At 42.6% G+C, this 22,966-nt stretch overlaps 1 protein-coding gene across 2 annotated transcripts in view; it reads right to left on the reverse strand.

The window, feature by feature from the left end:
• Window positions 1-10,920: 10,920 nt before the first annotated feature.
• Window positions 10,921-22,966, reverse strand: part of hace1 (HECT domain and ankyrin repeat containing E3 ubiquitin protein ligase 1) — a 63,776-nt gene continuing 51,730 nt past the window's right edge. For both annotated transcript variants that reach the window (XM_038274748.1, XM_038274749.1), the window contains 5 exons: window positions 21,702-21,833; window positions 18,673-18,771; window positions 17,443-17,513; window positions 17,249-17,362; window positions 10,921-11,509 (listed from right to left, as the gene is read on the reverse strand). In XM_038274748.1, the coding sequence (XP_038130676.1) occupies window positions 11,407-11,509; window positions 17,249-17,362; window positions 17,443-17,513; window positions 18,673-18,771; window positions 21,702-21,833 (519 nt within the window). In that variant the 3' untranslated portion in view covers window positions 10,921-11,406. The remainder of the gene's footprint in view (window positions 11,510-17,248; window positions 17,363-17,442; window positions 17,514-18,672; window positions 18,772-21,701; window positions 21,834-22,966) is intronic.

Below are 22,966 nucleotides of genomic sequence, written 5' to 3' on the forward strand. Positions count from 1 at the left end.
GAGATTTTTTTTTCAGCTTAAAATTTTTCCCTTATAAAATTTGGCCATCAGTATAAATTGGGGAGTCAAAAATTATTTAAAGAAAAAAATTTATATCTGGGTCAATATCAATTTGATTGGCCTGTGATTTTATGCCGTATTTTTTTTAAGAATTTTTAAATTTCCCGAAGGGTTTTTAACCCAAATTTTTTCCATTTTTGGATGGGGTAAAATTTAAGTGTCATAAAGAAAAGGTTTTTTCAACATACCCTTGTCCAATGTTCCCTTTTCATTGTTTTGGTTTTGCAAGTGCGTGGATGAAAAACCAATTTGGGCTAGAAAAGGGACAATGCCCCTCTCCTTTTGGCAGGCTTTCAGCTCAGGCATCACTCTTTCCCCTTTTGCTTTGACTTTTTGTCTGTGAAACCCCGTTGATTAGATTTTTTTCCTCTGAGAAATTTGCCCCTTGTAATTTCTCTCTTTTATCCCAAATTTCAAATTGGGGCCCAGGCCTTTGCCCCCGCCCTTTCCCCACGGGCCCCCTTTCCCCCAATTTTTTCTTACCCGATAATTCCCTTACCCTTTTCCCAAATTTTTCAAATGGTTTAAAAAACCTTGATAAAGGCCTTTTTAAAACTGGCCACCCCATTTGGCAACCAGAATTTCGTTTTAAAGGCCCCGGGTTTTCCTTTTGGGGCCTCAGGCTCCCCGAGGGGTTCCTCCCTTTCCCTTTTCCCAATTTCTTTTTTCGGACCCTTTCCCAAACCCCCTTTATTTCGGCCTGTTTTCCCCATTTTTGTCCCTTTTATAAACCTTTTTTAAATTTTTAAAAAGTAGGGGCCTTTTTTTGTTCCTTTTCGCCCCCCGGCCGGGTTTTTTCCCCTTTTTTGCGGTTTTTCTCCCATCCCCCTTTCTGTTGGGTTTTTGCCCAAACCGGTTAATTCTTCCCCCCCTTATTTTCCCTTCATTTCGCCGGATTCTTTGGGTGGCCCGGTAACCCGGGCCCTTTAAATTGGGGTTGGGGGGTTTTTGCCCCGGCCCTTCCAAGGGGATTCCTTTTATCCCCCTGGGGTTATTTTCCGGCCAACTTTCCAACAAACCCTTTGGGGGGGAACTGCTATGGGTGGTTTAACATCCGGCCCCTTAAGGGGTTTTTTTTCATGCCCGCCTTTAGGTCCTCCATTCTTTTGGGGGTGGGAACCCGTGGCCCCCCTTCCCTTTCAACCTTTTTTTTCCTTTGTAATGATTCCTCCCGGTGGGGGTTTCCTTCCGGGGGGCCAAATAATTTTCCCCTTTGAAAATTTTCCCCCGGGGGGTTGGGGGGAAACGGGGCCTCCTGGGGGTTTTATCCTGGGTGGGGTTGGGGGATCCTCCGGTTAAATTGGCCCGGGTGGGAACATCTCCTTTCATCCCGGCCTTTATTTCAGCCCTTTTGATTTCCTTTAAAGGTGGCCCCCCTTTTTAAGGGGTCCTGCCTTTGGGGGAAAGGGTTGGGCCGGGGGTGGTGGTGGAGTCCGATTTTCCTGGGCCGGTGGTGGGGGCTGGGTGCCTGGGCCCGGGGTTTGAAAGGGTGATGCCTGGGCCGGTGGTGGGGTCCCGATCCTGGCCCCGGTGGTGGGGCCCGATGCCTGGCCTGGTGGTGGAACTGATGCCTGGCCCCGGGGGGGAAACTGATGGGCCGGCCTGTGGGGAAGGGCTGTTTCCTGGCCTTGGGTTTAAGGCTGATGCCCGGCCTGGGGGGGGGGAGTCTGATGCCTGGCCTGGTGGTGGGTCGATTCCTGGCCTTTGGGGGTATTGGTTTGGGGTCTGATGCCTGGCCTTGGTGGAAACTGATGCCTGGCCTGGGGGGTGGAAAAGGGTGGGTGCCGGCCTGGTGGTGGGGAACCCGATGCCTGGGGCCCGGTGGTGGAAATCGATGCCTGGGGCCCGGTGGTGCCCGGCCGGGTGCCTTGGCCCCGGGGGTGAAAGGGTGATGCCTGGCCTTTTGGGGGGAAAACTGATGCCTGGCCTGGTGGGGGAGCTGATTCCTGGCCTGGTGGTGAAAAAATTATGCCTGGGCCTGGTGGGGAAAAGGGTGATGCCTGCCTGGGTGGGTTTAAGGGCCCTTTTATTTTGCCTGGCCTGGTGGTGGGAGTCCTTTGGGAAAGCCTGGCCTGGTGGTGGAGTCCCGATGCCGGGCCCGGTGGTGAAGGGTGATGCCTGTGGCCCAGGGGGGGTTTAAGGGCCTTTTATTTCCTGCCTGGTGGGGGGAAAAAGGGTGATGCCTGGCCTGGTTGGGGGGAGTCCCCGATGCCTGGCCCCGGTTTGGGGAAGGGGTGAAGCCCCCGGCCTGGTGGGGAAGGCTTTATGCCCTTTGGGGGCCTTTGGTGGTGGAGTCTATTGCCTGGCCTGGTGGTGGAGCTGATGCCTGGCCTGGGGGGGGGTGAAGGGCCCGAATTGGGGGGCCCGGCCTGGTGGTGGAGTCTGATGGGCCCGGCCTGGTTGGGGGAGTCTTTATTCCTGGCCTGGGGTGAAGGCGATGCCTGGGCCCGGGTTTGGGGAAACTGATCCTGGCCCCGGTGGTGGGTCGATTTCCTTTCCTGGGGTGAAAAGGGTGATGCCTGGCCGGTGGTGGAGTCTGATGCCTGGGCCTGGTGGGGGGCTGATGCCTGGCCCGGTGGTGAAGGCTGAAGCCCGGCCTGTGTGGGAAAAAATTCCCCGGATTTGGGGCCCGGCCTGTGTGGGGGATCTGAAAGCCGGCCTTGGGGGTAAAGGCTGATGCCTGGGGCCCGGTGGTGAAGGCTGAAAGCCTTGGGGCCCGGTGGTGAAAAGGCTGATGCCTGGCCTGGTGGTGGAGTCTGATGCCTGGCCTGGTGGTGGAGTCTGATGCCTGGCCTGGTGGTGAAGGCTGATGCCTGGCCTGGTGGTGAAGGCTGATGCCTGGCCTGGTGGTGGAGTCTGATGCCTGGCCTGGTGGTGAAGGCTGATGCCTGGCCTGGTGGTGGAGTCTGATGCCTGGCCTGGTGGTGGAGTCTGATGCCTGGCCTGGTGGTGAAGGCTGATGCCTGGCCTGGTGGTGAAGGCTGATGCCTGGCCTGGTGGTGAAGGCTGATGCCTGGCCTGGTGGTGGAGTCTGATGCCTGGCCTGGTGGTGAAGGCTGATGCCTGGCCTGGTGGTGAAGGCTGATGCCTGGCCTGGTGGTGAAGGCTGATGCCTGGCCTGGTGGTGGAGTCTGATGCCTGGCCTGGTGGTGAAGGCTGATGCCTGGCCTGGTGGTGGAGTCTGATGCCTGGCCTGGTGGTGGAGTCTGATGCCTGGCCTGGTGGTGAAGGCTGATGCCTGGCCTGGTGGTGGAGTCTGATGCCTGGCCTGGTGGTGGAGTCTGATGCCTGGCCTGGTGGTGGAGTCTGATGCCTGGCCTGGTGGTGAAGGCTGATGCCTGGCCTGGTGGTGGAGTCTGATGCCTGGCCTGGTGGTGAAGGCTGATGCCTGGCCTGGTGGTGGAGTCTGATGCCTGGCCTGGTGGTGGAGTCTGATGCCTGGCCTGGAGGTGAAGGCTGATGCCTGGCCTGGTGGTGGAGTCTGATGCCTGGCCTGGTGGTGAAGGCTGATGCCTGGCCTGGTGGTGGAGTCTGATGCCTGGCCTGGTGGTGGAGTCTGATGCCTGGCCTGGTGGTGAAGGCTGATGCCTGGCCTGGTGGTGAAGGCTGATGCCTGGCCTGGTGGTGGAGTCTGATGCCTGGCCTGGTGGTGAAGGCTGATGCCTGGCCTGGTGGTGAAGGCTGATGCCTGGCCTGGTGGTGGAGTCTGATGCCTGGCCTGGAGGTGAAGGCTGATGCCTGGCCTGGTGGTGGAGTCTGATGCCTGGCCTGGTGGTGGAGTCTGATGCCTGGCCTGGTGGTGAAGGCTGATGCCTGGCCTGGTGGTGGAGTCTGATGCCTGGCCTACATTAAAAAAATTAGATATCCTGTCCAGGAGTGATGCTGAGAAACTAGTTGCTGTATTTGTTACTTCAAGACTGGGATATCATTATCCTTTACTATCAGCAAGTCCAACTGCAGTTGAAACAAGCTAATCAAAAATTAAAAGTTTAGATGGAAAATTTTATATTTCTATAGCTTCCTTCATTGGCTTCCTGATCAATCCTAAATAGAATTTAAAGATACTCCTTCTTGCATATATAGCCCTAAATAATCAAGCTCCATCTGATATCAGGGATCTGATTGTTTCATATAATCCTAACAGAGCACTTTGCTTACTGCTTACACACCAAGGTTGGGTATAGGTCTCTGAATCCAGTGTGATAAAGATGTACTTACAACTCTTATAGAAGTCCCTTGACATTGCTATGCCTCGGAGAATTCTGTTGTTGTTATTTTATGTTAAATTATATTCCCAGCCAACTGGAAATTAATATTTCTGATACTTTAGGATGTTTATTGCCCTCCCCGGTAGGGGTGGTAAATATCTTATTTAATCAGATATTATTTCAGCTGTTATATACTGTTTATGACACCCAGTCCTACTAACTGTGTGTTAGAACAATAGATGAAAGAGTGATTCGAGCACTAATCATGGTCAAACAGTTATTTCTGCACATACATGGAATAAATTCACCACAACTTCTGTTCAAAATATAAGATTTTATTAACAAAATTCATTCAGCTCCAAGTCAAACATATTCCAGTTTAACTTTCTCAACTAAGACTAGTAAAACTGAACTAAACTAAACTACTATATACAAAGAAGAAGGGAAACATGGTTGAAAACCAGATTACAGTTTAAGATGGATTTTGTGTTTGAAAACCAAAGTTTTTCTGGAAGAATTTGGGATCTGATCAAATTAGCTCTTCACTAATTGAGAAAAATTGGAATGTTTTCAGACCAATTCACAATGCAAATCCATGAGGTGAATAAAACATTATTTGGCCAAATAATGTTTTATTAAAGGATTTGCTTAATCAAGAACCAATAACCTTCAGTTAAATGAGCGGTCCTCTTTGTGGATAACTGCAAAGATCTGCCTAGTACTTCACAATAAAGCTTGTATCATTTTAAAGATTTTTTGGCGGTTTATGGGGAATGTTAACTGGGTTTTTTCAATTGTACCTTTAAGATGTTTTTTATTTGCAAGTATTCTAACTAAAGATAGATGGTTTTGACTATAAGCAGCAGATTAGAATATCCTGACACATTCTGAATATTTAGGCCTGACAATGTAGGCCTTTACTAAATCTGTTTCCATGGTTGTGCCTTTACTCACTCCCTGCACTCCCCAGCAGCCAGAATTAATAAGTGAAAGCAGTACCTGTAACAAGAATGCCAGAGCACATTAAGGTTGCATCCCAATCCCAGTAAGCAACAGTGAGGGTTGCAGTCTGCTTCAATGAAGAGCATCAGATCGGGGGAGCTGGAGAGCAGATAAAGGTGGAGAGGGAGAAGACTTTGAAGGGATCAAGCTGATAACAAAGAAAATCTAATGCAAACACCACCTGCAGGCCAAAAACAATTCAAACATTTCAGAGCAGCAAAGAACAGAAAAAAAACATACATTTTACAGTTTAGAAGAGAGCCTCAGCAAGTGGAGATTTTATCAAAAACAACAAAAGGCCATAGGGACATTGAATTTGGAGGATTGTTTTGTAAGACTATTCATGCTACACATATTTGAAAATACATGAAAAATATCTAAAACCATGACTTTTAGTGTCGTCCAGTCAGTCGAGTCCCATTGGCTGTTTTTATTGCATCCCATCAGACAAATGAAAACAAGGTGAAATAAAGCACAAACATTTTCTCACTATTGGTGTCATTTTGATTGTTTAGCAGCACTAACGATGTACAAAGATGATAAATATGTGTACCACTGTTTTAATTATTTTCTTTTATAAACCATTTTCGACCCAAAGCCAGCAATAAGGCTGGGACTTTAATGTTTAGATTTCAATAATTTAATTAGAAACATTTCAAAGTGTTTAAAAATTAACACACTTAATTGCATTTTTCTAAATAGATACAAACAGAGGGCTGTGACTCATAAAATCATGTATAAATGAAATATTTTATGTTTAGGTTTTCCTTTTTTAACATAACAGTAGGCTGTACACAGTGGCTGGTTTATTTTCCTGAAAATCTCTCTCCGTCACGTTACTGTTTAACAAAGCTAGTTAGCAAAGTGGACTAACCTTCAGAGGGTGTAGAACTGGTCCAGAGAGCCAAGCTGGTGGAGTTTTCTCCAAAGACATGTTATCACAGCAGTATATTTGAATGCCACAACAACAACAAAAAAACATTATATAAACACATCATGAAAACAAAACATTGTTTCATGCACAGGTTTAGTATGTGTACAGAAATCTTTCCCTTCTGAGGCTTTGTGAAGGTAAATCTGTGTTTTGCATCGTCTAATGTTCGGTACACCAAGCAAAAAAAATAATATACCAGTTTGATAATGGAGAAGGTATTAGCCAGCTTTATATTCTTTTAATGTATAAAAACTATTTATTTTCTGAGAATGTATTTATTTAAGCAACTATTCAAATTAATAAACATTATTTTCCATGTGAATCCCAAATTGTTTATTCTTCTTTGCCTTTTCTAAAAAGTGCTTTAAATCAGTCCTAGCTGTCTTTATCCATGCTGGATCAGATCCTGACATTTGAAAAAGGAGGCAGGAAAAGCAGAATAAAGCCTTAGCCTCGCTGCATGCAGTTAGCCTAGCCTTGGAGCTAAACCAGGTCCTGGAAAAAGACGTTTCTCGCAGCATTTCTCTCACTCTCCAATGCGTCTCCAACTCCCACAACTTGACCCATCAATCAACCTCAAAACATCTGCGCTGTGGTGAGAAGTGGTGAGCAAATACACTTCCTGTCACCTCAGGTCGCTGCTTAGCTGGGCCCTGGGCCAGCCTATGTTTGTATTGCAGAGGAACTACTGCGGATGTACAACTTTTAACGAGTCACTGGGTAAAAATTCTTTCACCCTCTCGTGGAAATATGTCACCAATCCGAGAAAAAATGAAATGACACTTTACTCGTCAATAAAGATTATTTTTTGTTTTGCACATCTAAAACGTATATATCAATATATTTTGAAACATTGTAAATAAATAAAAAAAATATCTATATATATTCTATGTCTGCTTCTGTCTCCTTGAACCCCAGTGGGCCTCAGCAGATGGCCGCTCACACTGAGCCTGGTTCTGCTGGAGGTTTCTTCCTGTTCAAAGGGAGTTTTTCCTCTCCACTGTCACTGCAAGCATGCTATGTGTGAGGGATTGTCTTTGAATCGATGCATTCAACTGCATTCCTTAGACAGAAAACTTTGAATCAACTTGGCTTGAGATGGTGCTACTGTATATAAATAAACTGATTTGAATTGATCTGCTTGAATTGTCTCTGTAAGGTGCCCTGAGGTGGGACGTGTTGTGAATTTAGCACCATAGGAAAAAACTGAATTGAATAGGTCCTGCTACAATGGTATTTAGTCCAAAATAAGGTTATGTTTCCTGTAGTTGGTTCTGATTGAGCCCAGTTTGCATTCATAGCAAAAATAAAGTTTATCAGAGTCTGGAGGCCCAGTTTAAAGCGGGGCCTTGGTTCACTGGAGAATATTCTCACCTAAACAAGTCAGAACCAAAGGAAACAAACTCTGATCCAAAACTAGCAGGTTAAAAAAATAACAAATCCTGCGCAGATCAGGGGAACAAACTCACTCAGATTAGGAAATCATTTCTTTATTGGATCAAACCTAAATACATAAAGTAAAATACACTATGCAAGGCTGAGGAAATGTACAGTACAATATTTATAAAGACTTATTTACATTGAACAAGATTGTGTTTCCATCAGCATTCCAGCAAGGAACTGAAAACAACACTTAAACATTAACCGATAAAACAAATAAACGCCCGATTTCCCTTTAGAGAAGAAAAGGAAGGATGCAACACATTCATCATCACATTGGAAACCTTCTTCAGCATGATTATTTTCATCAGTATCATAAGGAATGTATAAAGGTTTCACTGTTTTATGGCACTGCAAGCAGAACATTTGGGCGAAAACAAATAAAAAAGGTTTCACTCCGAATATTGATGGTCAGAACACAGCAAAACATCAAATACAGTACGACTCTGTGAAGTCATCCACATGACACCATGTGTGGAGTTTGATGGGAGAGCTCCAGGGGCTGTGGAGAACACTTTGGACCCCCATCAACACAGTGCACAGCCCATCGTCTCCATCACAGTTAAATGTTCGGTCTCTAGAAACGGCCAGAAGATTTTCAGTCAGAAATAAATGGAGAGATTGAGTTAAACGGCCTCATTTCTGTCTGCAAAATGTTCTGTAGACGGAAATAGCAAAGTTTAGGTATAAAAAGGTATATTTACAGCTCAACAGCAGCAAAACAGAAGCCATTCTCATTGGCACCCCACACCAAACCAAGTCCTTCTCCCTAAACAGTATCCCTATCTTCGGTCAAAACATCCCTCTGTCCTCATCTGTCACAAACCTTGGTGTCAAATTGGATCCACATCTCACGTTTGACTCCCACATACGTCACCTCTGCAAGGTCTCTTTCCTCCACCTCAGAAACATCGCCAAACTCCGCCCCTCCCTTTCCCAACCCGACGCAGAAAAGCTAATCCATGCCTTTGTCTCCTCCAGATTGGACTACTGTAATGCCCTCCTCGTCGGGGTCCCTGGCAAAAGTCTACAAAAGCTGCAGCACATCCAGAACTGTGCTGCCCGGGTCCTGACGAGGAGGCGCAAACACGAACACATCACTCCAGTCCTCAGGTCCCTTCATTGGCTGCCCATCCAACACAGAATAGATTACAAACTTTGCCTCCTCACTCACCAGTGCATACATGGAACTGCCCCTGCTTACCTCAAGGAACTCCTCACACCTCACACCGCCTCCAGAACCCTCCGCTCCACCACCTCCACCCACCGACTGCACCAGCCAAGAGTCAAGCTCTGCACAATGGGAGATAGGGCCTTCCAGGCAGTTGCCCCACCACTCTGGAATGGCCTCCCAGAGTCCCTTAGGGTCCCACAGAGTGTGGAGGCCTTCAAGAAAGGCCTCAAGACATTTTTATTTAAAAAAGCCTATGAACATTAGTTAGTATTTTATCTGTGTGGTTTTATGGTTATTTTACTGTTTTGTTTTTACTACGTATGTTATTTTACTGTAATGTCTCATTTTAACTATGTATACCGTTTTTATTATACGGTTTTGTTTTAACTATGAATTTTGTAGCACTTTGAGATTTTTTTTAAATGTAAAGTGCAATACAAATAAAATGTATTATTATTATTATTATAAACATAATGACTGATGTTTGATCGGTGCTGAGATGTGTTTAGTTTTATGTTTTATACTTAAGCTTTGCTGCTTTTCAAAGATTAATTTAATGTAAGGGCCAAACTGCTTCATTCTACACTGGCACCCAAGGCAGAACTTTGTTTCTGTTAATTAAAAAACCCTCCTTGAATAACTTTGCTGCTTCACTGCAAATATTAAAATCTAGATAAGTATTTTTTTCTTAAACTAAGTGCATTTTTTCTTGAATTGAGGAGGTAAGTGAGACACTTTGCCATTGGAACAAGACAATTTACATTTAAAATAAGAAACATACATACCACACTGGAAAAAATCAAAATCTAGATAAGTCCCTTTTTCTTAAAATAAGTGCATTTGTTCTCGAATTGAGAAGGTAAAAGAGACCTTTTGCCAATAGAACAAGACAATTTACATTTAAAATAATGAAACATAGTTGCATTTTCTTATTTCAAGTGCATTTTATCTAATTATCCTATTTTAAGAGTTAAAATACTCATTGCATTGGCAAATCATCTCATTTACCTACTCAAATTAAGGGTAAATACACTTAATTTAAGAATTTCTTACTAATTTCTAGATTGTTTTTCCAGTGTATTCAATTATCTTATTTTTAAGATTTAAAATACTCATTCCATTGGCTAATTATCCTATTTACCTACTAAAATGAATCAAAAATACAGTTGATTTAAGACATTTCTACTTATTTCTGGCTTGTTTTTTTGCAGTGTGCCGATCTGATCCAAATCAAAGGAACAGGCTTCGTGTTAAATGACGATGGGGAAAACGTTTCTTAAGCTCAGTGAATAAACCGCCTCTTGGATTGAGTGGTAAGAACAGACAAATCTTCTCAGACAGGTTAAGGATGAGTTGGACCAATTTTCTGAATAACTTTAATTTAAAAAAAAAATAAAAAAATCAGCATTTTTCTTCCATCCATGTTGTCCCTTTGTTCTTCACATCTTTGCAATTTGAGTAATTTTCCACTGCAAAACTTTAACTTAAAGACAGTTAAGAAGAAAAAACTAACTTTTAAATATGTGCATTTTCCCGTCCTTTGACAGTTAAGTAAACCATCTCCCAGAGAAATTAGTATTTCGGCCCCAATTATAACAATATAGACACTAGAAATGAGATAATGGAGATTTTTTATTTATTTATTTTTTCTAAACTTTTTTCCATTTTAGATACGTTTAGTTCACTTTTTGTGGTGTTCAAGATTTGTCAAACCAGGATTAAATATGTTTTTTTTCTCTTCCTCCTGCAGAATACTTTACATTTAGTCCATAATGGAAAATAGTGATACAGTATTTTAAACGTACAGATCATAAACAGTTTCATTATTCATTCAGCGCCCTAGTTTCACATGTAATTTTTCATCGTTACTCTGTGGACCAACCTTTCAGTTATCTTTTTAACAAAAATGTATCTAAAGAAGTATGCATGACAGTAAGAACACATGAAAATAATGTTAAAAATAGACAAGGTGGGCAAACAGGGGGAATATTGGTCATAAATAGAAGTAGGAAGGGACACAATGTTAATGCTAGGGTGAAGGGGCAAAATCACGTGAAAACAGTCCCTATGTAATAGTTTTGGCAACTGACTTGGTTTTACAATAGCAAACAGTTTAACTTATATGGAATGAAAACATTTTTTTTTTTTTTTTAAACCTGGTTTCCCGGCAATGTTTTAAAGTTGAATTCTTTTTCCACTGTAGTAGAAACGGTTAGAAACAAACAAGATTCCCTTTGTTCTGTTATTTTGGCTAAAGCTCCTATTAGCTCAAACCTTTAATATGACGAAGCTGTAATGATTGGACAGACGACTGACCACCTCCTGGAACATACAGAATCCTCTTCAAACACATTTAGCATCATTCCTTCTAATGCTGATACACCTTAAGTGATAAATAAGTGATGTAAACAATACTAACTGATGAGTAAATAAAATTAACAAATAATAGGATTCAAGTTCTGGCACAGATGTGTGCAGATTTTCAGTTTTCCCAGCATTTTGTTACAACTTAATGATAATAACAGTGATAATAATAATAACAGTACAAGCAAATATGAAGAAGATGAAAACCTAGCAGCATGGGATGTTTAGGCCATGGTGTAGCCATAGCTCCCACAGTGCAGAGCCACCAGTAGTCTGTCTCTGAGGACGTCCTGGCTTGGGTATTCTGGCAGTTTCAGCATGTTGATGCTAAGAAAAAAAAAAGCATCATAGGTTATAAAGTGATACATGAGAGAAACTTTTTTTTTTTTTTACCTTTATTTTTAAAGGAAAAGTTCTTAATGCCTGAAAGTGGAGTAACCACTTAGGAAAAGGGAAGTAGGGCTAAAATAAATACAGTAATACGTACATAAAATACAATATAACACTAGATGTCCCGGAGAATTCCAGTTTTCCTGCAAGCCCCCCTCCCCTCTTCTAGTTTGTGTATTCACTCTACCTTTCTAAATGTCCTTGTTGTGATGGTAATAACCTGTGATATGACCAGCCCTTCTACATGAGACTGAATAAAGGCTGAAACAAACTGGCATCATATAGAGAGAGGAGAGATTGCTTGAGTTATATTTCCCCCCAAATAAATAATGCTCATTATCGTATAAATATTGTTGCTTTCTACAGCGTTCCAGCTCATGCAGCTATTTTCATTGTACGGATCAGTTATCGTCTGATCGCTGCGCTGGTGGCTGCACTGAAATCATTGCACTGTTGGGGACACTGATGACGTAGAACTAGTTATAATTAATTACAAATATGATCCCCCCCCCCCCGCTCTCGGGTAAAACACTCTCAAAGAGAGAGACTTTAGCTAAAACCGAAACTGAAGGGGGTGGAATGGTTCTACACCCGCAGCGATAATGGGGCATTTACATCTGAAAAGGATTCATGAGTTGATAAGTACTGCGGGGGGATTGCAGGCTGTCAAAAATTCTCGTATCTGTGGGATTTCTAGTGTTAAAATACAACAGAGAACCCAAAAATGATTATTTAAAGAAGCAGCTGCAGATGTGAACAAGGATGATAGAGTTGTTTTGAAGGATGAAATTGAACTTAGTTTATCCAGGTTAAGAATATTTAGCAGAGCGTTCCAAGACCAAAAGTAGTGTTGGTTTTTGGAATAAGTAATACTATGTTCAGACTGCAAGCAGCAGAGGCAGAAGAAGTAGCTGGTTTACATGCAAAGTCAATGGTTGACGCGCATAAAGATGCAGAAAAAGTTGGAGTTGGAGAAATGTAACTTTAGCTGCTGGACGCGCCGCATCAACCAATGAGAGAAGCTGATCTGGGAGCTGGCAGGGAGTCAGACGCAGCCCTGCTGATGCAGAGCGCTATGATCACTCCTCTGAAACAGTTTATTAACGCCTAAATTAACTTCAAATGTAGAAACCTGCCGAAAAATATGTTCGATATTATTATTCTGCTGCCTGCAGTTTGGATTATGTACGTGAAAAACGGCTTCCAGTCGCTGCAAACATAACGGGAATCCCAGTGACAGCTCACCACCGGTTTACAGGGGTCTGAGCGGCTCGGACCAAAAAAAATTAATAAATGAGAGCAGGATGGTAATCTTTATGAACTGACTGCACAGACCATGTTTTCAGGTGAACTTCCTCACTTCAACATAGATTCTAACTGCTTTTTACCCGCTGATCACAGCTAATATAGCTGCCATTGTTCCAGGCAGAGAAAGGATAGCTCCGCCCAATGCGCATCAGACCCACTTTTCGACCACAATGCCAGAGTAGTAAAGATACCAGCTGCACGTCAGAACTAAACTTGGACAGGCATCAGAAATGAAGCAACATGTGTGTTTTTGCTGCTTCTGCTGCGTGCGCTCTGAATGTAGCATAATTGCAGATGAAGTGAGGACCGGGTGTTGGTGTGACAGGCTTTGCTTGCAGCATGTGACCTAATAATGAAAATGAACCAGTGGAATTTGCATTGTTGTGAAGGGAGGGCCAGTTGACAGATCAATACAGGTCGCAGGTGTGTGTATTGAAAGGAGCATTTATGGGAAACCTGATGGCGGAATGGTGCAGACAGTCAAGGTTTGATAAAGTGGACTTCCAAGCAACCCTTCATATATATAGTGTCTACATAGTCTAAAATGGGTAGAATGGTCATTTGGATAAAGGTAAGTTTCACAGAAGTGATGAAGGAAGAGCGGTTTCTGTAAAGGAAGCTTTACATTCTGCTCTCTCTGCTTTTTCTCATCGTAGTTTCGCCTCGTTTGTTCCTGTTTGGCTGTCAGCTGTGCTGCTGCCATCAACACCTTTGTTTCTAGATGTTGGAGCTTGGCCTGTTTTCCAGTGTAGTCCTGTTTCTCTGACTGTGACTAACTGGATGTGCTCTCTTCATCCTCTGACATGGGAGCTGGCTCGGAGCTCGTCTGCCTGGCTGTGTGTTTCCTGGACGGGGCCGCCTGTGGAGCTGGTTGACAGTTGCCTTTTGTATCTATGCTTCTTTTTCTATGTCTGCTTCTGTCTCCTTGAACCCCAGTGGGCCTCAGCAGATGGCCGCTCACACTGAGCCTGGTTCTGCTGGAGGTTTCTTCCTGTTCAAAGGGAGTTTTTCCTCTCCACTGTCGCTACAAGCATGCTTAGTGTGAGGGATTGCTGAAGAGTCAATGAGTCGATGCAATCAGCTGGTTTTCCTTAGATAGAAAATGTTGAACTAATCTGACTGGATGATCTGGTGAACTGGAAAGTGCTTCAGATGACATATGTTGTGAATTGGCGCTATAGAAATAAACTGAACTGAATTACGTAGCCAGAGCTTAGAAACTCTGGATTCTCTCTCCTTTCCAACGATCACCACCAAGATAAATGGAAACGGTCAGACTTGAGAAGTTTTTAGTTTTGCTTCGCAGCTGGCAGCATGTAAACTGTTACCATAGATCTATATTAAACCTCCATAAAGACAAAGTGGAAGATGTTTACCAATGATGGCGTTTATAGCGATTCATACCAAAGATTTTATTTTATAGAAGCACTATCATTAACCATCAGAATTAGACAAAGTTCTGCCAAATGAACTAATTAAATATCCAAATGCGTGTCTAAAGCATGCGCTACATTACATAAACATAACTATTTAATTCAGGGTCAGTGTGATTGTAGATATCAATCCAATCTTCCAGAATAAAAGAAAAAGAAATCCTTTCATCTGGTTTTAGCAGAGAATCAGTCAATCTGTCATTCAAAAGACATTTGACTGAAACTGACATCTGATTTTGTTTTAAGCTGATTTTAGACTCGTCCACAGAGATGAGTCTAACAGATTATCAATTATTTCTATAGAGGTCCTTGAAAAGTTGCTGCTGCTAGATTGCAGATGTGAAATTCAAGAATGTCACTCTGGGTCCTTAACCTCACATTACGCCTCCCGGAAGACTCAGAGTGGCAGCACACTACTCCCGAAGGTACGGCGTAAATTCAGAGGAGAAATTCCCCCATTAATGGACTTTCAAGGGATCTTAATTTATCGCAACTGTTTCTACTCTTTATTTTGACCTTTTTCAGCATGATTAAATAAACAAGACAAACAATAAAGAGATTAAATATAAAAAAAGGAAATTGTAGTGAGAATTTTAGTTCAGTCAAAGCCGTAAAAATAAAAGTCTTCAAGTTTTTGGCCTTTTTGGTAGATCCAATTAAAGGCATTCAATTCAAATCTTCATTACTTCCATCCGTTGCTTTACCTAAGGTGGCTTCTTTTTCACCCAGTTCCCTGTGATAGCTTCCTTCAGAGCCACAATCATTATTTTTTTAAAGGCTTTTTTTAATCATACCCTCTGGGATAACTCCACGGCATAGAAGCTGTGGGGCTTTACACAGAGGAAGCCAATCAATTAACCCAACAGCATCAGAAGAGAATTGCTCTAATTCATCACATGACCAGAAAACATGCAGGTGAAAGGAATTAATGTGACCACATCCGCTCCAGCACTGTTGGTCTGCTTCAGATAGCTTTAATCTTTTAAAAGTTTGTAGTCAGCTTTTGTTCCTTTTTATTAAAACTATACTTGACTTGTTTTTATGTGAATAATGCCAAACTAGATGATTAGCGGGGGGGAGAGCAGGACTGAAATTTTAAGCAGTTTCTGGTAGCCAGGACATGTGCCTGCTAAAAAACTTTCTTTAAAATATCTTCTGAACAACTTGGCGTGTGCAACAATGAACTCTACATCATTGTGTGCAGGAATCCATGCAACCGTTGACCAGCCATTAAAATGTGCAGCAGCTAAACCCGGGCTCTACTCAATTCTATATAAATCAGGGGGGCATCAAACAAGATTTTTTTTTTTTTTAGTTAAACCCTAACAGTTACACTGAAACGCATTCAACTTCATCCAATATCGTAACGCATCACAAACAATAATGGAAACAACTTCAGTTGGATGTAAACTGTACTTAAAACTGGATTCGACAGTATACAGGGCCCGATCTCCCGGGGCAAGTCCTTTCTATTGTTGGGAGAGTACAAATGCGATCATTACACTTGCCCGATAGCAAAAAAATTATTTATCACTCAAAGTTACTTTAAAATCACCGACATTCGATGAAAACGACCCAGAAGCGCTGCCGGCGCCATTTTTGTTGTTTTGTACACATTCTCGCGTGATTTGAAAAAGCCGGGTGATTTTCCGCCAGTGTGATTTTTGTCCAACTAGCGGTAATTTTGATGTAGTTACCCAAACGACAAACAAGCTAGAAAGCGCTATCATGTGGCAGCCTTCTGTACAGTGATGCAGGTCATACAGTAAAAAATGTTCATTAAATTTTTGTCTCTTAGACATTGGAGAGGTGCATTTAAATGTTATAGAGCTAAACATGTTAGATTGGTGACCTGTTATGTTATTATTATTGTCTTGTCGCTGCATTTACTTTGTCAGGGAAAACTGATCCTGAGTCAGTTAAAAGTCAGGGAATTCTGAAATGATGTCAGACTGTGGAAACCCTGAATAAAATAACCATCTATAATGATTCTCTAGAAAAGTCACATTATATTAATAGTATTATCTTGTATAAACATACCGTGACTCTAAAATAAGTTATTCATTTGTGACATTGACTTCTGTCTTGTGATTTATCTTAAGTTTTTAACCTGTCAAGTTTTTTTATAGATTTTTAACATTACAATTTATATTTTTTCAAGCACACAACAGTTTAAAGAAAAGTTTAGTTTGAAAAGAATGTGCAGGAAGGATTGAAAAGCATGTTAACACGGTAATGTAGGCTTGAGTTCATTATCTGACGCATGCAGATACACACCAGGAACCTGGAAACTTAAAAAATACTGAATTACAAAAAACATTAAAAAAACAAACATGTTTCATTGATATACATACAAAAATTTATATTAGGAACTAGAATTATCAAACATTATACTGGGCAAGTAAAAGTTGTTTCTGGGCAAATGAAATGTGAAAGTCACTTGCCCGAAGGGCAAGTGGTAAAAATCCTTAACGTCACCCCCTGGTATAAATAAAAATGCTGAAGCTGTAAACTTCCCTTTGATTCTGTCTTTAAATCAGTTAGTATGCGTCAAACTGAGAAGAAATTCAAAATTATAGGCAGGCAGAGTAAAAATGTCATTCCAACAGTGTTGTATAAGGGTAAAGTGTATGATGACATATGCATGCGGTTCTGTATGTCTGAGTTTTTTAGATTTACAAGTTTCTGAATCTTTCATCTCCACCTCTTAGCATGAAAGCTGAAGGTTCTTTTGTACGTGATGCCCCCACCTGCAAACCAAACATCCAGCAGACCTTGAAATATTCAGGCTAATCCACTAAAAGTGAGAAGGTTACGGAACAATCTGAAATAATCTAGATTTAATTAAATGCTGCTTTATGCTGTTTTTTTTTAAATAAAAAAAAAGAAGAAGACTGATTATTTAATGAAAACTATGAACTGAAAATGTGAATACCATGTGCTGGAAGTAGGCAGCAGGTTGGAGGTATATGGCACTGCAGCGATGGTGAACTTCTGCAAACCGCTGCCCCCCATCAGATAGGCGAAGCCCCCATGAGGAACCCTGGAACTGATACAGATCATTTAGTTATTTTACACCCAAAGCAAGACGTTACTGATACTGAATGAAGAGAACCGCAGTAGCCTGACCTCCCAGTGACGAACTGAAGCAGTAAAACGTGTTCCTCCTGGGTGAGGCTCCTCACCACCAACCAAAACCACTGCAGAAAATAGGGACAGTCAGCTGCTAGCATAACAAGGAGGGACCAGAAATCATGCTGGTTTACAGGTTTTCCGTCTCTTTCTAAGGAGTAAAGTTACCGTTTTCCAGAAGATTGAGATACTAGAGCTTATAAGTAGGTCTTAGACACATGAACATCTCAGATCATCTCGTCTTAGACCACATTTCCACTACCCTTAAAAAACCGATCCATGCCGAGACCGGTCCGAGCTCGGATCAGTTAACCAGGTCGAGCTCGGTTCTGACGACCGTTTACACAACACGCTATCTCGGTTCCTCGCCTCCTAGTGACGATCTGCGGTATTACTGCCAGTATTGAAGGAGGAAATCCAGCTGTTGGTGGCGGGAATGTTCCAAAAGTTTTTTGCCAACCGCCATAAAACAGAAGAAGAAGGAGGGAATCAAGCAAATCAAAATGGCGGCGCCTGTCATATTCAGAAAGTTATGCTTGAGTATTATTGTTGTACTTCGGTGTTATTATTTAAAATGCCATTATTTAAAATGTTGCGTGGAAAAGATTTCGATTGTTGTTTATAGTTGAAGAAGTTGTTGTTGTTCTTCTGTTTCCGGAGGGGCATTACCACCAACTACTGGAATGGAGTGTGAATCGGGATGTGCAGCCAGACGGAGATGACGCGTTCTGCTCATGCGCTCTTGTTATCAGAGAACCGAGCCAGGGAAAAACCGAGCAGAGCCCACCTCTGGATCTGGTCTGCAGTTAGCGGTCCGGTTGTGTCTAGCTCGGTTCAGTTCAGTTTTTGCTTTCCATTTACATACGATAAGTTATCTCAGTTACTGAGCTCAGACCGGTTTTTCAATGGTAGGGTAAATGGGGTAATAATGACCTGTCTCTTCTTTTAAAATCCATGTTTGCATTTTTTAAAAACATCAGATTACGTATTCACTTCCTGCCCAGTATCACAGTCAATGGTCATAATGTTTTGGCTTTTTCCTTATGCTCATGTTCACCGATTGCATCGCTGCTTTATAGAACTGAATTTAAAGCATCATTGTTTGTAAGAAATGATTGAACATCATTTAATAAAACTGGTCTGTAGGAAGGAATGAGCCCTGAAGGAAAAGGTCGCTTCACCAAACCTCACTGGATCAGTCAGTCAGGTGAAAGCACAGCAGCCTACCTGGATGACAGGATCCTCGGGGTCATAGCCGCTGGTGTACTCCGTGTTTCTGCACCAATCCTCCACATCGATCTCTGGCATTCCTGACAGCAGCAGCTCCTGTAAACACCCAGACAAAAACAAGCTAGGACATTTAAAAACAGAAAACCAGGAACAAACAAGGCAATCGGACAGAGAACGGACATTTATGCTGCGTTCACACCTAACCTGATTTCAGCAGCAAAAAAACACGTGATTACATATTAAGGTCAGACGCGCCTCAAGTTAATCTTTGATGCTTCAGAAGAACATCCAGTAAAGTGTGTCGAGATGCGTCTGATGCTCCTGCTGCTCCTGTGCTCAGTGGCAGAGAGCAGCTTTGCTATATTAGCTGCGGGTAGAAAGTAGTTAGAATCTATGTTGAAGTGAGAAAGTCCTCCTAAAAACATGGTCTGTGCAGTCAGTTCATCCAGATTACCATCCTGCCTTCAAAGATTATTTCTCTGTGGGAGCCGCTCAGACCCCCACATACCGGCGCTGCGCTGTCACTGGGAATCCCCAGCAGCAGCTGCCTCAGGCCCGCTCGCCTCTCCAGGGTTTTCCCCTCCTGTTGGTGGCGGCTGGAAGTAGATGTTAGCGTTTTTCAGGTCTGTGCTACATATTCTGCCGGCAGGTTTCTACATTTTAATAAACTGTTCCAGAGCAGTGATCATAGCGCTCTGCATCAGCAGTGCTGCGTCTGACTCCCTGCCAGCTCCCAGATCAGCTTCTCTCATTGGTTGATGAGGCGCGTCCAGCAGCAAAAATTTAATTTCTCCAACTCCAGCAGCTGCTGCTTCTGAAGCCCGTCACGCGCCTCAGATTCCCTGCAGGACCTTTGATGCACATCAACCAGCGACTTTGCATATAAACCGGCTGCTTCTTCAATCGCGTGCGGTGTGAACAGAGCATAAGGCTACGTTCACTCTGCAGCCTGAAGTGACCCAAATCCGATTTTTTGCCCATAGGCGACCTGGATCTGATCTTTTCATGATAGCCTGAACATATCAGATTTTTTTCCAATGCGACCCAGACCACTTGGCTCTTCACCAGCATCTCTGGTGAAGGTGATATATTTTATTTTCATGCTTTATGCTCTTATTTTATCTGGTAATTTGATACACATTGAATCTGAACGGCTACTGATGATGTAAATACGGTAGAACTGTGGTTATAGAGTAGAGGATTGAGGTTGTCTTAACTTGGCTTCTTGCTGAATGGATCTTTGCATTCACCCTCACACCAATCTTCCTCTTGGTTATACCTGTCCTTTTAATATTTTACATTTGAATACTATTGGTGGTTTCTCTTATTAAAATGTGAAAGTGGTGATATTAACCCCTTGACAAACATTGCTGCAAATTGACGTCCAAATTGGACGTTAAGGGATATGAAGTAGATTAAGTTGAGGTGTTCACTGAAGGCCCAGGTACGATATGCCCCGCCCACCACTGGTCAAATGATTAAAAATTTCTGTCCTTTCCTCGATGGGCCCTTGGCTGGTCCCCTACAATTCCTTTTTAAACATCAATCTTTGTACTAAAATATTCTCTCATGATTTGTGGTAGTGTTGCACCGATACCAGTATCGGACGGGGCCCCTATACTGCCCTAAAATGGTGGTATCGGTATCGGCGAGTACCAACAAATAGGGCACCGATACCATTTTGAGAGCCATAAGTTTATTCAACTATTGTCACCCACTCCTGGTAGGCAATAAAAAGTTCTACTGGATTCAATTTGTATTAGATTTTTTCCTGCTTCACAAAGGAAGGCAGCAGCTTGACAAAGCCATGATGGCAATTATTTTACATTATTATGGTATCGGTATCGGCCGATACTGCACAGCCAGGTATCGGGTATCGGCATCGGGGCCAAAAAATGGCATCGGCGCAACACTAATTTGTGGACATTAAGATCTAAAGAAAGGCGCCATCTTCTGGTCAGACCCTGTAATTCAGTGAAAGGGTGGAGTCAGAGTAAAACAATATGCACACCCAGAAGAATGAGGGGGGGCTCCAGTGGCTGGAAGTTGGAGGGGATTTTGCAGGAGATGAAGGGAAGATTATGTTGGCGTTTGATCGGGAAGGGCCATGTTGATTGGCTGCTACTGTAAATACATGCAAATAAGATGAAGATGACAATAAGTTGCAGGAGAATCTAACTGTATAATATTCTTTTTTTTTTTTTACTTAATTTAAACACTTAAAGCTGTGTTGATGTTTGTTAAATAGCAGAATATGGACAAAGTTTTATAGACATTTTTAATGGAAAAACAGTTAGAGACATACAGGAAAAACAATGCGCATTTAGACATTAACCGAAACTTAGAGTAACTTGTTAGTCATGTTTTTGAACAGGCCGGAGTACCCAGAGAGAAGCAACGCATGTAGGGAAAAAACATGCAAACAACAGGCTGGGATTGGAACCCACAACCTCAATGCTGGAACATAACAGCACTGGCGTTCATTCCACACGACACAGTTCTAAGCCTTATATGGTTTTACAAGTTTTGTTATGGTGGAAATATGACACTGCAACTTTACAGTTATTTTATATTCATGCTTAAAAAATTTATTCAAGCTGAGATGAAATTTTAGCTGGAAAACAGAAAACCCTACCATCTCGGTGCTTTAAATTCAAAGCAGCATGTGAGTGCTAAAAGCAGCCAGTCAGAGGGAAAATGGAAAAGCTGCTGCGAGGTGAAAACACTAAATTGACTGCTGGGTTGCCCTGAAAACATGTCACCATTCCAGGCTGGAATATATGTCGTGCTGCACAGGGATCCATGCATGATGTGGCATTTGCCAACACAAAAACACAAAATAGAGAAAAGACCCCAAATGGGGTTGAAGAGAAACAGGCGCCAAGGTGACACAGAAGGCCCCTCCCCCCCACATGGCTAATCAATCCCTCATCAGATGTGAGAGGTGTCACGCAGAGGGGAGCAAGGACAACAGCAGCAGTAAAAGGTGATACATGAAAGCAGAGAGGGGGAGGAGAGGCACGTACCAATTCATATTCGTCAAAAAGCTGTATGAGCGATGGGGGGATGAAGGTGTGGAATCCTTGTAAGAAGGCGTTTATCTGAGGCTGGATGGCTCGTGTCATCCTCAGCTCCGTCACCAGCTGGACGTACTCCGCCTGAGAAAAACATTCACTCACTGATCAAAACCTCTACAAATACAGATGGACAAGAGAAGGACGAAGTTCATGAATAGTTATTCTTTCCCCAGGGGGCTTTTCAGAGCCTTACAATACAGCACCACCTACAGGAGTAATGTAGAATTACAAGGCATTTGAAAAGGGATCAATGCTTTTCTGACATTTTAAAAAACATTGAGCTTATGCTTTGAATGACCATCTATATAAATAACTTTGACTGACCGTCACACACTGGTATGTTTTCCAACTGGGGATATGGTAGCTGGAATCCATATTTATAAATATAGATTCAGGAGAAAATGGAAAAGAACGCGACCTTAAAAAGCAGTACTGTTTATAAAGACCAGAAAAATGGCAGTGAGATGTCTTCAGCAATATCTCAACTGCGTGCTTTAAAATGACCCTTCATCATCAGCCATGTTAAAGGAAAAATCTGCTCACATTCAGAATTCAAACTTCTGAAAGTTCTTTAAATCTGAAATGATTCCATCCTGTCCAATAAATGATCAGTGTTTTTAATTCAGAGTCATTTTCATGTGAATGTGCTTTACTGGAGGCATCCATGTTTGTCAAAGAACACTACTGCCACCTACTGGTTAGTGACATTGTCACGGTGCGGTATCGGCTGTTGATCAAGTCCCAGTGCTGTATCTGGTGTTTGTCACAACGCGCTATTATCCAAGTCATCTTGAAAACATTCTTCTTCCAAATGTTGGCTACATATTACGGGTTTTTTCTCTGGCCAGAAGTTCGATGGCAAATCCTCCCTCTTCAAGTTGGCGATCCAACGACCAACCCGTCCGTGGAGGATCAGGAATCAGAAAGGAGGAATAACTCTTTTTTTCACTTTTACCCGATGTATTCCAGCATCCAGCTGCCATGCACGTGGGCATTGTCAGTTTCACTATAGCTCTGGTGAATTTCAATGGTGAAGTCCTCTGGAAATCTTCAATAATTGTTGTTGATTGCAGATGTGTCTAGTAGTTCCCATTGATTTAGCTTGGAAAGCGGGGAGAATGGCGCTAGGCTTACCGCACCGTGACGTCACTGCTGGAAGATGGCAGGAGGGAGGGGCTACTATATTTGGGCAAAAATGTCCACTCCCTGACTTT

Source organism: Cyprinodon tularosa, unplaced genomic scaffold (genome assembly GCF_016077235.1).
Source record: "Cyprinodon tularosa strain WSP-4 unplaced genomic scaffold, ASM1607723v1 ctg929, whole genome shotgun sequence".
NCBI lineage: Eukaryota > Metazoa > Chordata > Actinopteri > Cyprinodontiformes > Cyprinodontidae > Cyprinodon > Cyprinodon tularosa.